Source organism: Microchirus variegatus (assembly GCF_963457635.1).
Source record: "Microchirus variegatus genome assembly, chromosome: 11".
Classification (NCBI taxonomy): Eukaryota; Metazoa; Chordata; class Actinopteri; order Pleuronectiformes; family Soleidae; genus Microchirus; species Microchirus variegatus.
The window spans coordinates 969,162-984,228 of NC_139812.1; the positions used below are offsets into that span (position 1 = coordinate 969,162).

At 40.7% G+C, this 15,067-nt stretch overlaps 1 protein-coding gene across 2 annotated transcripts in view; it reads left to right on the forward strand.

Moving 5' to 3' along the window:
- The first annotated feature begins 1,887 nt into the window (after positions 1 to 1,887).
- Positions 1,888 to 15,067, forward strand: part of birc6 (baculoviral IAP repeat containing 6) — a 91,400-nt gene continuing 78,220 nt past the window's right edge. For both annotated transcript variants that reach the window (XM_083897654.1, XM_083897655.1), the window contains exons 1-4: positions 1,888 to 2,236; positions 8,718 to 8,899; positions 10,280 to 10,417; positions 11,857 to 12,050. In XM_083897654.1, coding sequence (XP_083753780.1) covers positions 2,026 to 2,236; positions 8,718 to 8,899; positions 10,280 to 10,417; positions 11,857 to 12,050 — 725 coding nt within the window. In that variant the 5' untranslated portion in view covers positions 1,888 to 2,025. The remainder of the gene's footprint in view (positions 2,237 to 8,717; positions 8,900 to 10,279; positions 10,418 to 11,856; positions 12,051 to 15,067) is intronic.

The following is a 15,067-nucleotide window of genomic DNA, read 5'->3' on the forward strand; positions in this document are numbered from 1 at the left end:
CATGTGGTGCATACTTCCTTTATCCCTCCTCAATTTCCTTCACTTATTCATGAAGATACCTACATTTCTTTATAAATCCCTCTTCAATAATATGGATAAGTTAGTTCTATAATTTGTTTGGGGTTAGATCTGTTGGCCTCAGTCATGCTGCAAAAATGCTGCTGCTTGTCTTTGGACAGGTGCACATAAAAAGCATTCATCTTTTAATGGATAAGCATCACTGTACTTGTTCCCCCCAAGGTCGTTGAGGTCATCACCATGGAAACCAGGAGCAGTTGCTCCCCATGTTAGGACAGACTACTTTATCTGTTCTTGAAACTGGTCTTAAAACTATTTTATACACCAGAATGAGAGTTGTGTGTTCTTAGTTCATTGTGTCCCTGTTGTTTCTTTTTAAATTGTTGCTTTATTGTTTCCTTCATAATTTAAGCCTTTCTTTTAATTCCATCCATCTACCGCTTTATTATTTTTTACTTATTTTAATATTGTTAGTTGTTTGCCTGTAGTATGTGCAAACACTAACCATGCTCTGTAGCCCATACTATTATACATTAGTTATCATCATTTTAAAGGGAGTGCTTCAAATACTTGTCAATCTAGACCAGATGACATTGTCCATAGAAATGGATCAAAGTCATTGCATTTACCATCAAAGCAAGATAAGATGGCTGATCAATTTCAACTGGTGGGCTATAGAGGTGGGTACATTTTGACAATTTGATCCTGATTTTGTGCCTAAAAAAATAAAAACATTTTGTTTCTTCAAGTCAAGCAGTCATTTGTGGTGAAGGTGGCTGTGCATTTGTAATTATATCCGCGAGAAACGCGCGCGGATATTATTGAATCGGTCTCCATCCAGATTTTAGCCGTTAACGCGATAACTGGAAAGGCGTTTGAGATTAAATGTTCTTATTTTTTTTATGGGTCACATACCCCCTGTAGATGATCCCTATTGATTTTGAGCTGTCTACCATTATTAATAATTAGTTAATTAATTAATTAATGATATAAAAACGATATTTTCGCCTGTATCTTCCAAAGTATTGCAGGTATTGGCTTCAAATTTTGCATGGGCATCACAGACCACCTGAGAATTATCCCTATCTTTGTAGCTTTATTATTAATTAGCAAATTAATTAATTTATTATGCTAAAAACACATTTTGGGCTTTATCTTCCAGACTGATGGAGATATTGCCTTCAAATGTTGTACAATGATTCATGTAACAACTATCTACAAGTACAATCATTATTACTTTGGCTATGATTGGTAATAGTTACATAATAAGTTCACTGGTTAACTTATTAGTGAACACAGAAAAAATAGTTAAGGCATTTTTTCTTTATTATTGAGCTCATTTGGACACATTGAGGATATCATGGGTTTATTTAGCACTTATTCATAATATTTATTACATAATAGTGGCATAATAAGTGGCTTATATAATTGTATAATTATTAATATGAACAATAACAACGTGTTAAAGTAGTTTTATAACTCCCGATTCTTTCACTCAACACGTTTATATTCAACTATAATTCAAGTGTTCATGACATTTAACAGTAACTTTATGAACCGATGAAAATTGTCTTCAAGGCAGAGGGGGCGGAGCTCTATCCAGTTCATATTATACATCCATGGCTCGCTCACATAGCGTTATGGTAGGGACACTGCTGCGCATGCTCTATGGGCCACTTAACCCGGAAATAAACGCGGAAGTCAAAAACTTTTTTGGCATATGCGCGGTGTGAGCAGCATCATAGGAATGAACGGAAGCAAGGGGGCGGTGCTCTATCCAGTTCATATTATACATCCATGCTATCGAGAGCCCAGCCTGGAATTCCTTAGTGCTGATGGTGAATAGCCACCGCTGCGGTCACGGGCGGAGGAGAAGCAGCCACAGAAGGAGTCAGGGGTGGCTGAAAAGCGATAGATCGGAATAGGTCTTTCAGATTAGACAGTATTACGTGTATCGTCGGATCATTACAAACCCCAGAGAGGAAGGGAAAGGAAAAATAAGGAAAGATGGCGGCCGCGGCCTCGCCGGGCATCGGCTCGTCCACCTCCTCAGACTGGATTGTACTGAGAGACGGCTGCCTGCGCTGCGACGAGGAGGGCCTGCGAAGCCTTTCCTACCACCCGGCCCTCAACGCTATCTTGGCCGTTACCAGCCGCGGAAGCATCAAAGTTATTGACGGAACTTCGGGGGCCATTCTCCAGGCTTCAGCGCTACACAGTAAGTACCGGAGCCCACTGTCAAGCTTCAGTTGTGACAAACCAGCCGCTGGCTGTCAACACTCTCTAAACACGACACACACCGAGTGTGTAGGCCCAGAGCTAGTTCAGCTGTGTGTCCGCCACTATTGCGTTAATTACCCTGCTCGTATGGATATTAACAATAGAACCATCATATGTTAATGTGTGTAATTGAGTGATGCTTGAGCGCTTCTGTTTGCTGTTTACTGCGGCTACATGACATATCCAATATATAAGCTAACAGGAAGCTAGTTAACTTAGCACAATGCTAGTTCACCGGGAAACCTCCCCGATCAGTTATGTTATTCTAGTGGTCAGTCAAGACAGCTTTACGATGTTGTTAGTGTACATATATCTTGGACATTTTAAGCTCCACGCATATTGCTGTTTAGTTTAATGTAACTCATCGTGACAGCGTGAACCGCTGTGGTAACACCGGAGCTAGCTAACTAGCTAGCGGCTCCTGGAGTGACTTAATCCGAGCGCTTTGTCAGTCATTTGGAGGCACGGGTGCGATGCAGAAAGTAGGGTGACATGCTGATACAGAGTTGCTGTCGTGGTTTTCTTCTATTCTAAATGTGTTTTATTCAGTCAGGTGAGCAGCGTGACACGTGTTGTGTGTCAACACAATGTTATGTCACAACGTAGTGACAGGACATTACAGAGTTTCTATAACAGACAGGAAGTAGCTTCTCAAGCTGTGCTCGACTTTCACAGCATCGATCATGGTCGTGTTACAACTAAAGCCATAGTGTTAATTGAATTATTTCCCCCGAACTACACAGCTCTCTTTAAACGTAAACAGTTGTATTTAAAGAAATCATGAACAGGCATTTGTATGATAATCCCTTTCGAAAATTAACAATATAATTTTGGATAATAACCTTTCTTCCCAATTTGGCCTTTCCTTTTTGAGTTGGACACAAACTGACAAATACAGCCAAAAACACAAGAAAAGAAAAACATTAAAAACAAGAATTGGGTTTTTTCTTTAGGAAACAAACATGGCAACTTAAAAAAAAGTCTTCTGTTCTTTTACAAAATCATTAAAAACAACAAACTTAAAACTTTTAAGAAACAAACATCCAAAAATCATGTGATCTCTGAACAACTGACTGCAATGAATTTGTGATGAACATGTCAACGTTGTAGAATTGGGTGTTTATGGATGTGTGGTTTGAAATGTTTTATGTCATGTCCTATTCCTGTCCACTCTGTGTCAGTGTGACAGAACACCTGCATGTTCAGGCTGTGTGTGCTTGGAATTTTCGATTGACTTTGAATGTGTTCAAAGGTTCTTTCCCTCTCTTTTACTCCTTTGATAACTAAATAGTAAAATAGAAAAATAAAACAGTGGGTGACAAAAGCCACTCATCTTCAAAGGCTGATGTAGTTGGTGCTACAGCAAGACCAGGATCCTCTTGTTTGTCTTGTAGTCAAATACAGTTAAGCCCAATTTATACTCCCGCGTAAAGTCCTCTGCGTAGGTTACGTAGAGCCCTCTGCGTTGACGCAGTGCCCGTCAGGGAGCCTCTGCGTCGTCTCCGAATGCACAAAATCTTTTCTAAGTGTCCGTCACTCTGTCAAGGGAAAACGTGAGAAACAGCCACTGTTTCAACAACAACAGTCTTTCAATCTCTTTCTCTCTCGGACGCCATTGCTCACTGTAGCCAAAAGAACAACAACCTTGCACAGTGACCCCTACTGATTGGGTGGGAAATTGCAGTGCGTATCCGTAACCATGATGGAGAAGTATGACTGCTGGAGGGGTCTCCGTGGTTACGCAGTTGGAGAAGTAGAATGTGGCCTTTACTCTGACTTTCAGTTAGTATTTTACTGGAAAAGTGTGTGTTTCTGTCTGTCTGTCTCTCTGTCAGTGTGCGTGTGTACAACCACCTTCCATGCCCTTTTGCAAGGTAAATGGCCCTTGCTGCAGGATATGCATCGACTCATGCTCTGTGACGAGCCACTTTTTCTTTGCTTGATAATGGCATCTATTGGGGAAACAGAGGCTCTATTATTATATTACAATAATTATGAAACAATATAAAGTTAATAAATGTAATTTTACAGATCTAAATTTTAATCTTTGACAAAGATTAATCATATTGTTATTAAGTCTTTTTAAAGCTGCTGTTGATTTTCATTCACTGCTGCTTCATTATGAAATTACATGTATTATATGGAGCTTAAAGTTGAAAGTGAATCTGTGTTAATTATGTATTTAAAGGTAAATATTTAAAAAATATTAAAGCCATGCAAAAAAATAATGACTTTATTCGAACTTTCCATAGCCTTGATAGTAAAGTTCCACATAGTACATTAGTTCACATTACATCTTTAATCAGAAGGGGTGTGACGAGATCTCGTGCCACAATATCTCGCGAGATTAAATTTACGGTAAAAAACTGTCCCGCGAGATTTGTGACCTAAAGAAGGAGAAGGAAAAGAAGAATTTTTGTTTCAATTTGTGGAAGAAGAAGTTTATTAAAAGCTCATCCTTACATTGCAGGGTTTCCCCCAGTGTATCATAAGTAATACTTATAGTGTAGATTAGATATATATTAGATATATAGATTTTTTTATACACCTCGGCTTTTTCCATACCGGGGAACAAGAGCGCATGCTCCCCCAAATAATCCGCGCCGCGAACACTTGTCCAGGTGCCGATTGAAACCCAACTCACACTATGAAGTCCGCCATTATTACGGTTACATCATTCTTGTCAATAAAGATGTTATATTTAGGGATGCACCGATAATTCGGCGGTCGAAACACAGCTACAACACAGTGGAACGGCACCTGTTAAACGCTGGAAAGTCTCTGCGCAAAAGCGAAACTTGGCTGCGTGCGGCGCAGATTATCAACTCCCCACAACATTCACTTCACAGCAGAGAACATTCTCTCTCTCTTTGAGCAGTTAACTAAAGACATCAGCTCGTCTGATGCATCTGTTATTCCCTTAATTGCAGCGTTAAAGCGTCTTCTTTCACAAAGATTAAGACCACGGAGTGAATACGATGTAAAGTGCGCTCTGCTCTTCAGAGTCTGTCACCGGCGTTTTACTCGGATCTACTCGGATCACCTGCACTTCATCGTGACTGTACTCCATCATCGTCATAAAGATCATTATTCTTATGTGGGGATAAAACACGTGGAGAAATTATCCAGGCCTTCCTTGGAAGAGACCGCTTGGAGACGCAGGAGCGCAGAGCGAGGAACGGCGCAGGAGCGGGAGAAGGGAACAGCGCAGGGGCGGTGCGCAGAAATAAAAGGGCCGTTTGTCTGCACCAGATGAGGGGGCCCTACCACTTTTATGTTTATGTTGCTTTATTTTACTTTTAAATGTAACCATTGCATGGCTTGTTTTAAGATTCACTGGCCGATTACTTGATTAATATTTAACTTAAGTGAAAAAAATGGTTTCACCCTGGAGCGTTGCCGTGTAAAGCCAGAGTAACGATAAGTGAACCCTCATGTCAGTCACTTGTCAGTCGCATGGTGTGTGGGGAGGTGGGACTCCTGGCGTAGGCTACCACAGCAGAGTGCAGCTAACCCATTTTATTTATTGCTTTTGCTTGTTTGTTAATTTATTGTGTTCTAGTGTTAAATATTCTTTAAAAATAAAAGTGTATTTCTCTTTGAAAAGGTGTACCTACATTATTATACCATTATTATTGTATTAGATGAAAATGATCTCAACAATAATATGTTATTGTTAAACATTAACAACAATATTATCGATTATCGCAATAATTTCTGAGACAATTTATCGTCCAGCAAAATTTGTTACCATGACAGGCCTATTTATACATGGCCAATTATGCAAATTAGGTGATGACGCAATCTAGCGTAATCTTCGCTGAACTGATCGTTTATTTATCGTCATCGAGGTGAGTTGCTCAATATATCGTGATATTGATTTGAGGCCATATCGCCCAGCCCTAGCCAAAGCTCTGGCTTACCTTGGTCAATTTGGGTGATTGACAGGTCGTTTTAAACCTTTAAACCGGTAGAATCAGACCCTGGTCTCCAAATGCATGTGAATCACTTCATTAGCGAGTCAAAAGGACATAAATATATATGATGCATTTGGGTGGACATTCGCCCTTCTCTAATCAGAACGATCTAATGTTGCTCTGTAATGATCAATCAGACCGGGAACAGTCCCAAAAGCATGCTGGAAAGTGTAGTTCTTCATTAGAAGTGGTTTTGTTCTGGTGGAAATAACTTAAAACCGCAAAGGTAAGACAAAATTTCTGCTTGTATTTCTTGAAAGTCAGTTATTTTGGTGCTGGATCCGTGAATCTTGGCCGTAGAGTGATAAGTGGTACCACTGGAATCTGTGGGCCAGTTCCAATTCCTATCTTAACCCTCAAGCTCAACCCTTGATCTTAACTGGCCCTCAAAACCAAGTGTTGAGGGTTATTTTGTCACTTAGAAATGGGACACCCCTTAAATGCAGATACATCTTCAGACTGTGGGGGGCAGAATAACGCGAAAGCTGCGACCAGTCTGTCAACTCCAAAAAAGAAGAACACATTTACGTCAGGATTATATCTTACGATCCGTTTGTCAGTCAAGTTATTAGGTTGTCAGTTAGTTATAAGATGATACTCATACAAATATTCAGCTGACAGTTACCACACACCACGGCTTATTGAAAAGTAAACGATAGCAAAGGATCGTTTGTCCGCACCGGCTGGCTATTGACAAAAGATCGTAAAATAAAAGTAAAAGAAACGGGACAGCACTTGCACTAGAGGGAGAGCATTTTTGAGATTGAGGGTTAAGCAAGGAATTGGAATTCACCCTGTGTTTTTTTGTTTACATAATCACACTGATGCTCTGGTGCTGCTTTTCAATGTGTGTGATGTGAACATAAGAATGGTTTATATGAGCTTTTAGCTGAGTTTCTCACCTTTCTGTGGGTATGCAGCTTGTCCGTGTTTGTTCAAGTTAGATATGGTTTTATGACTCTTTTGTCACTGCGTGTGATGCTGCCCCTGGTATCAGTGGCAACCGTAAAGAAGAGGTTAAGAGAGGACAGAACTCCTCCAGCATACATGGACTCGCATACATGCTTTAAGCAGGACCAAAGCAGGTTAAAGTTTGATTCTGTACAGGTTTATTAACAATGCAAAATCAACTTTTTAATAATTTTAATATTTATATTTGGGACTCTGGAGGCCCTATGAGTAGACGGTGTGAAAACAATAACTGTCATTTTTTATGGTCCGCCTCAGTCTAAGTACAGGAGATGAAACGTGACGTTTAGTTCTGCAGGGTAACTGACAGAGTGATAAATTCCTGGAATTGTTGTCTCGCAGAGCTCCGCGTTGTCCCTAAAAAACGCAAAGAGTGCAGGCAAAGGCAATAGTATCTGGAAGAGCGGAAGTTTGCAAACTGTTCTGTTCTTGGCTCCACAGTGCAGCACATAGTTCTACACAAACTTCCAGGATTTACAGGTTTTTACATGATTTGAAACCAAATTTCTTTCAAATTCTTAACAACATTTTTAAATCACTATTGTTAGTTAAAGTTAAATGAGATATTTGTATCACTTTTCATGGACTTAAAGGTTTTTTGAGGTGTTGTATGAGGTACCAAAAAACAAATTGTCTGTGCCGATTGCACTGGGTGCAACCCCTGTGTGAGAACCCCACTGAGGCTGGATGTCACAGAAAACAGGGCTGCCAGCTACTGAACTAATTTTAGTCACCTAACAAAAGACCCACCTAATAAAATTATGTTAGCTTAAGTCTGTGGCATCTTTCAGGTTTTCGTTGGACAACCTTTTTAATTTGGAAACTGAAGTTTCGTGTTGTAAACAGCTGCTGCTGTTTGTGTTAATGGTGGTTATTCATGTCGATAAAAAAATTGACGCCGTTAAAAATGGGTTTGCGTTCACGCCGTTAATAACGCGTTTAACTGACAGCACTAATACCTAATATAATTTTGATTTTCCAAGAGACGTTTGGTAAATGAATTAACATTTAACTGCTGACTTTCTGCTGCAAAGCATCAATGGTCGCCACTGCATCGCTATGTAGCCCATTTTACTATCCATATCTATAATGATATTTACAACACAAAGGATATATATTATTCCACATCCAAAACATTGCAGAGAACCGCATTAAACCAAAAGCAAAAATACCTCTGTCCTAATGGACATCTTTCTTTTGCTGTGCCTTCTATGACTGACCAAGCAAGAATATGCTCGGGACATTAAAGTTGACTGTTCTGTTGCCCCTTTATATAGAACAAATGTTTGGATTTGATTTACTTGGTGCAAGATATGAGGGTAAACGCAATGAGTAACTGAGGTTACCCTGAAGTACCACACTGAACCAAAGATTAATGTAACATGTCATGTTTTTTCCGATGTGAATTAATTGCCGAACTTTTCTTCTTCAAAGCGCCTGACACTGTGCTCGGTTCTTCTGTGTCTCTTCCAGCTAAACCTGGTGGTCGTGTCAGGTGTCAGTACTTCCCCGCAGTGGAGAAGGTACTTTTTGTGGATGACTATGCAGTGGGATGCAGGAAGGACCTGAATGGCATCTTGCTCTTAGACACAGCTCTCCAGCCTCCGGTGTCCAGGCCGGATGATGTAGTTCAGCTTGAGCTGCCGGTCACAGAGGTAAGACACACTCTGTACACTTACACGATATTAGAAAAAAGCCAATTATTGTGTTAGTCTAAAACTGGACTTTTAAAATGCATGATTACATGTTAGTATGACGGAAATTGTATTAAATCGAATCTGTCTGAATCCGTTTAGAGATCTAAATAGGAGATCTAAAAAAAATATATATATGTATATGTTTTTTTTTTAAGTGACAAATCTAGTAAATTTCTGTCATAAACTTAAATACTACGAGAATGCACAATTCTGCCGAATGAGTGAGATCCATCTAACTTTATTTACTGCGGGCGGAGATTCACTCTCACACACACACACACGCATACACAAAGCTACAGACAGAAAGTCACAGACACACAGGCATAAACGGAATCACAGATGAGCTGTGGATGTTCAATCTCCAAACACAAAGTGAGAAAAAAAATACCCTTTCAGGTCCTAAAGCACCGTCTCCGTGTGGACGGCCCCTTAATCGTTTAATTATTTGGCAATTTTTCCACTTGACATTTACGTGACAGCGGCCAAAAACCGGCATATTCCGGCTAACGTAAACCCTGGCTTGGAGGAGGGATTTTCATTGTTTTCATGCCGTTGTCAGTACTGTTCTCCTTAGCGAGCAGGCATTTTAAAAGCGGTGGCGGCTGGGATTACTTTGGCCGCAGGAGGTGGCAGAGCTGATTTTCTTAACGCCTGGTCAATAATGCTCGTCTGCTAGCTGGCTGTAAACTGTGGAATTGATTTCTTGAACGGATTGTGCATTATTACTCAGCATCTCATTGAGGCACACCTCCATATATAGGAAATCCATTCCACTTTTTGCAGCAAGCTATCAGAGCAGTCAGGAAATCACCTGTGGAGACATTTCAGCAGACAACATTAAAGCACAGATGGTTCGGATCGAAGATCGATACAGTTGTATCGGAAATTTCTGATCCGTGAATTACATCTGTATCGGAACCCGATACTGGATCCGATGGATAAAGTGGTAGGAGATGGATGGCTGGATGAAAGAAGACTTGGAATGACATACTTACAGCTAGCCCCATGCCAAACTGGAAATGGCCTTATATTATAGTATATACTATACTAGCTAGTATATACTATATATAACTATAAGGCTAGTATATACTATACTAGCCTTATATTCTCGACGAAAATTTCAACATCTTCAGCTCTGTCACCTCCAGCTTCACCTCCTGTCTTTTAGACAATGATGTGGTCACTGAGTCATACAGCATAACAGGTCTAACTACTTGTGAATCTAGTTGAATCTTGTAGAGCTTCCCTTTCATTTTTGCTGCTAAAGTGAAAGAAAAAACTATATCCGCATCTTGGAACAAAGTTTTAACTGGATGTGTGTTTGTGTCTGTTTTTCAGGCCCAGCAGATGTTGTCAGCCTGTCAGGAAAAGATTGACGTGTCCAACACAGAGGGCTATGAACTCTTTATCACTCAGCTCAAAGAAGGCCTGAAGAATACCTCACACGAGACAGCAGCCAATCACAAAGTAGCCAAGGTTAGTGTGACTGCAGTTTACGGCTGCTCGTACTGTTTTTTACTCTTGCACACTGTATCAACAATTGTCAACCATTAGTTCTAATATTTGGTACGTCATCACCGCTCACTGCTTGGTCAGGAAGGAAGGAAGTAAGAGTCAGCGTTCACGTGGGAAAATAGCTGTTTATTCAGGGCACAGGTAAAAACGTGGCTCAAACCAAACAAATTCCAAAACAAAAAGCACTGCTGTCACCCTGACGGCTACAGGTCAGACTGTCTATGTCTCTGCTGCCCTGACTCCACTCCTGTCCTCTCTCTGGACCCAGCCTACTGCAAGAGACCAGAACCAGGTTACAAACGTGCTTATAGCTGACGGATTACCTGATTCTGTCCAGCTGTCTGATCAGGGCTGAGCCACTCCTCCTCCAGCAGCTGCTGTCCAGTGATTGGGTTAGTTGGATGCTCTAATCGCAAGCACAGATAAATGGGAGGGTTGCGTCAGGAAGGGCATCAGGCATATACTCTGTATTAGGAATTATTATTGACACTTATTGGTACTAAGTGACTACATTTTGGAGGTCACATACGTAAAAGAACAATGTTTTTTTGGTCAGGATTAATTAATGCATTGTGACACAAATTAATTGAATAAATGTTTGATAACCCAGTTGGGGGAGTCAAACAGCGTGTAATGTGGTGATTCTGTTTTTGCTGAATGATGACTGAACCACATTTTACAGTATTTTAGTGATTTTAAGGCACTGGGCCAAATCTTATTTATTTAATCTGTAAAAACAAATACACATCTAGATACACAAAATTTATTGTCAAAAAGATCAAACCACAAACTCTTGAATAAAGATGGGAAATAACCTCAATATATTCCAGTCCTTGGCATAGTTTGTCTCACGGGACTTCACAGGGTTGGTAACATCGTCTGTCCTTAGACCTTCGACCAGGGTAAGGAAAAACTACTAGGGAAGAAAGGTAGAAATCTTAGGGAGAACCACAGGTGAGGGATCCACTCCCTGGACGGACAGACGTGCAGTAGGTGTTACCCAAAACAATACACAAGTAAGTCTTTAAATGCTAGGATCCATCTGGATCACTGGGTTTGGTTGTTGCGGTCAGAGACTTGGGGATGACGGGGTCCTCTTTCCTGTCATGACCTCATCCCGTTCACTGGTGGCAGCAGAACTCGGTTAGAGATGTGCTACATGTAGTTTTATGGGCTACATGGAGGGACATCGGGTAAGTGGTGAGGGTTAAGAATATAATATAATATTTCTAATTGTCTTAATGTTGCGAAGGTGGTAGAAGGCTCTACATATTTGCTTAATGTGTTCATCCAGTGATAAATCCTGGTCAAACAGGACTCCTAGGTTCCTTACTGTAGTGCAAGGGACTGGAGTTTTACTGCCTAGGTTTAAAGCTCCTAATCCTTGTCTCCTCTTTTAGTGGGCAACTGTGACCTTTCATCTCCCCCACCACGTATTGAAGCTGGTGGCCAGCGCCATCGTCAGTGAGCTGAAGAAAATCAACCAGAACATAGCTGCCTTGTCTGTGGCCTCATCCATCTTGGACAGGCTCTCCTATCTCTTGTCAAGTGCCAGGCCTGAGCTTGGGGTTGGCATTGGACGCTCTGTAGATAGGTGAGCAAGCAGCTACGCAAAACTAACCTCACACATATCAAGGTCCCTGATCTTGAGTTCATATTTCTTGAAGGTCTGGAATTTGTGTCTGAAACATGTTTTATCTTATTTGTTGAAATCCTCTTCACGTCCTAAAAGCTATCAATAAATAAAGTTGCCTGAAACAGCTCGTGTAATAACCTCAAAGTTTCCTTCATACTCAAACTCAGGATTCGTGAACCCACCACTGAAGAACATGATTCCCACTGCAAATGTTTTTTCTGCCTTGTGGTGTTTTTTTCACCGCTGCCTGAATTGTGACGTCACAAACCCACAGTGAAACTGTTGCAGTGTTACTATTTTGTATTTTTAACCTATTTTGTCACCTATGGTGAACTTGGTTTGAGCAAATCGATTCATTCCATAAACGAATACATCAAGAATCGTAGCAAATCATCAACTATCAACACCGCTCACTGTCACACGCAGACGAATGTAGGGCCCTATAAAACGGAATCGCGGAGTTGGCCAATAAAAATGGAATCTATTGTTAAATGCGGAATACCTCGGAAATTGTCATAATGTGACTGAAATGCCGTCATCATGAGGAGAAGGAACGTTTGTCTTGGGAAATGTTCCGGGGACCGCTCATTCGTGGCACCACCCGTGCATCACCACCAGGCTAAGCATTGCTTATTTATTTTAAATGGATCTTTTTTTCTATACACCACAGACTTTTCTAAACCGGGGAACAAGGGAGCTGCACCCGCCGATTACATGTCTAGGTGCCGATTGAAACCCAAGTCACACCATCACACCGCCATTATCACAGTTACATTGTTCTTGTCAATACATATGTTATATTTAGGAATGCCACCGATAATTTGGCGGCGGAAAAAAACAGCAAGTAAACTGGAACAGTGCCTATAAATGCTGGAAAGTCTCTTTGCACAAAAGTGAAACTTATGAACTCCCCGCCACATTCACTTCACAGCAGAGAACATTTTCTCTCTGAGCAGTTCACTGAAGAGATCAGCTCATCTGATGCATCTGTTATTCTCTTAATTACAGCGCTAAATCGTCTTCTAGACAAAGATTGAGACCACGGAGTGAAGACAATTAAAAGTGCGCTCTGCTCTTCAGAGTCTGTAAACATTTTTTACTTGGATCTAATCACCTGCACGTCACAGTGACTGTACTCTCATAAAGATCATAAAGATCCAGTCTGCATACGGAGAAGCTGTGCGCAGGAGAGCGAGAACAGTACACCGCTGAGGCAGTGCGCAGATATCTGTCTGCACCAGATGAGGGTGCACTACCACTTTTTTATTTATGTTGATTTATTTTACTTTTAAATGTGACCAGCATTGCATGGCTTGTTTTAAGATTCACTGGCGGATTACTTAATTAGGATTTAACTTGATAATCAGCGGATGCAAGAAGAAAGTTGCATTTCATTCATGGACATAAAAAGCACACACTCTATGGTGGTAAAGTAAGTGTAAAAGGTAAAAAACAGAATTCTAAAAAAAAATTAAGACGGAATTTGGAAAAAAATAAAACTGATTTCATAGGGCCACATGAGTGCATCTTGACTCAACATGAACATGAATGCATGCGTGAATATTACATGATTGGAAGCCAACGCATCTCTGATTCTAGAATGCTCGTGGGAATAGACTACATCCGCGTGGCACCAATATGATCTGACCAGCAGCGAGTGAGCATGCCTTCAGTGTGAAGTCCCATTTTTGTTTATTTGTTGTTTTGTTTGTATTCTTTGTAAAATGTGTGGTTTTTCGTTCTTGTTTTGCGACGTAACGGCCATTTCCCTTCTCGCTCACTCTTCTCTCCTTTTTCACCCCTGACCAATTTGCATGCCTGATTATTAAAAGACAAAACATGTTTTAATCCCTGTATGTGACCTCGAATGAACACTAACGTAACGTAGATTAACGACATTAATGAAAACACACCCCATAAGAAGATGGACGGTAAATAAGAGGTTCGGGGTTCTGGCATCACATCATCATCTCAGACATAACTGCTGTGTCTTTTCCTCAAGGTGTCTAGTTATTCTCATGTCCTGATAACATAAATATCGCTAGCTTAAATGCTAATGAGTCCACTCGCATATCAGAAGTGAGCGCTATGGTGGTCTCTGTCTTTGTACAGAAGTACAGCCACACTTTAGTTCTTCTGTGTTTTTCCTTGTCCATCTTCATTCAACAGTGAACACACACAGCAGCAGGAGGAGCCTCGCTGCATATTAAGTAGCCATTTGTTTTCTCCATCAGCTGATTGGCTGTAAAAAAAAAAAAAAAAAAGCACTGGAATGTGATTTCACCACACCCTAACTAGGAATCGAGTCTCAGCGACTATCCATCCATTATCTACCATTTTATCCTCCATCGGAGGGCCACAGGGGGTGCTGTGCCTATCTCAGCTGACAATTGAGCGATAGGCGGGGTACACCCTGGATAGTTCTTCACAGCGATCAAACAACACCAATTCAACTTGCACAATTTTGCCGTGGCGCGCCACATTTCATTATATATATATATATATATATAAAATATCAATATTTGCCCTTGCCTCCCGTTTGTGTTTTTGATTTATTTGTACTGCTGCTAGTATGACTCAATTCTCGTCTGTCTGTCAAAGGTGTGCTACAATGTGATCAAGTATATGACTGGCTTGTTCAGAATCAGATTATCATGTCAGAATGTCTGACATGATTTTTTTTCTCATACTTTCCTGTAGCACCATGGTGCTTTATAACCAGTGGAAGCTCAAAAGAGAATAGGTTTTTCTTTTCACTGCGGGGATGCCGATTGAATAGATGCTGTTTTGTGTTTATAAATAACTGGGCCTGAAATTAGCTTCTCCTGTTACAAGGACCAGCAACCGCCACTGCTCTGTACTGCATCATGTTGGAATGACTGTCACTGAATGTGCTTCTGTGTTGGACAAGCACACCATTGAAGGGGTGGGAGGTGTTTTCCAGGATGCTGCATAGCTTAGCTAGCTAAAAATTA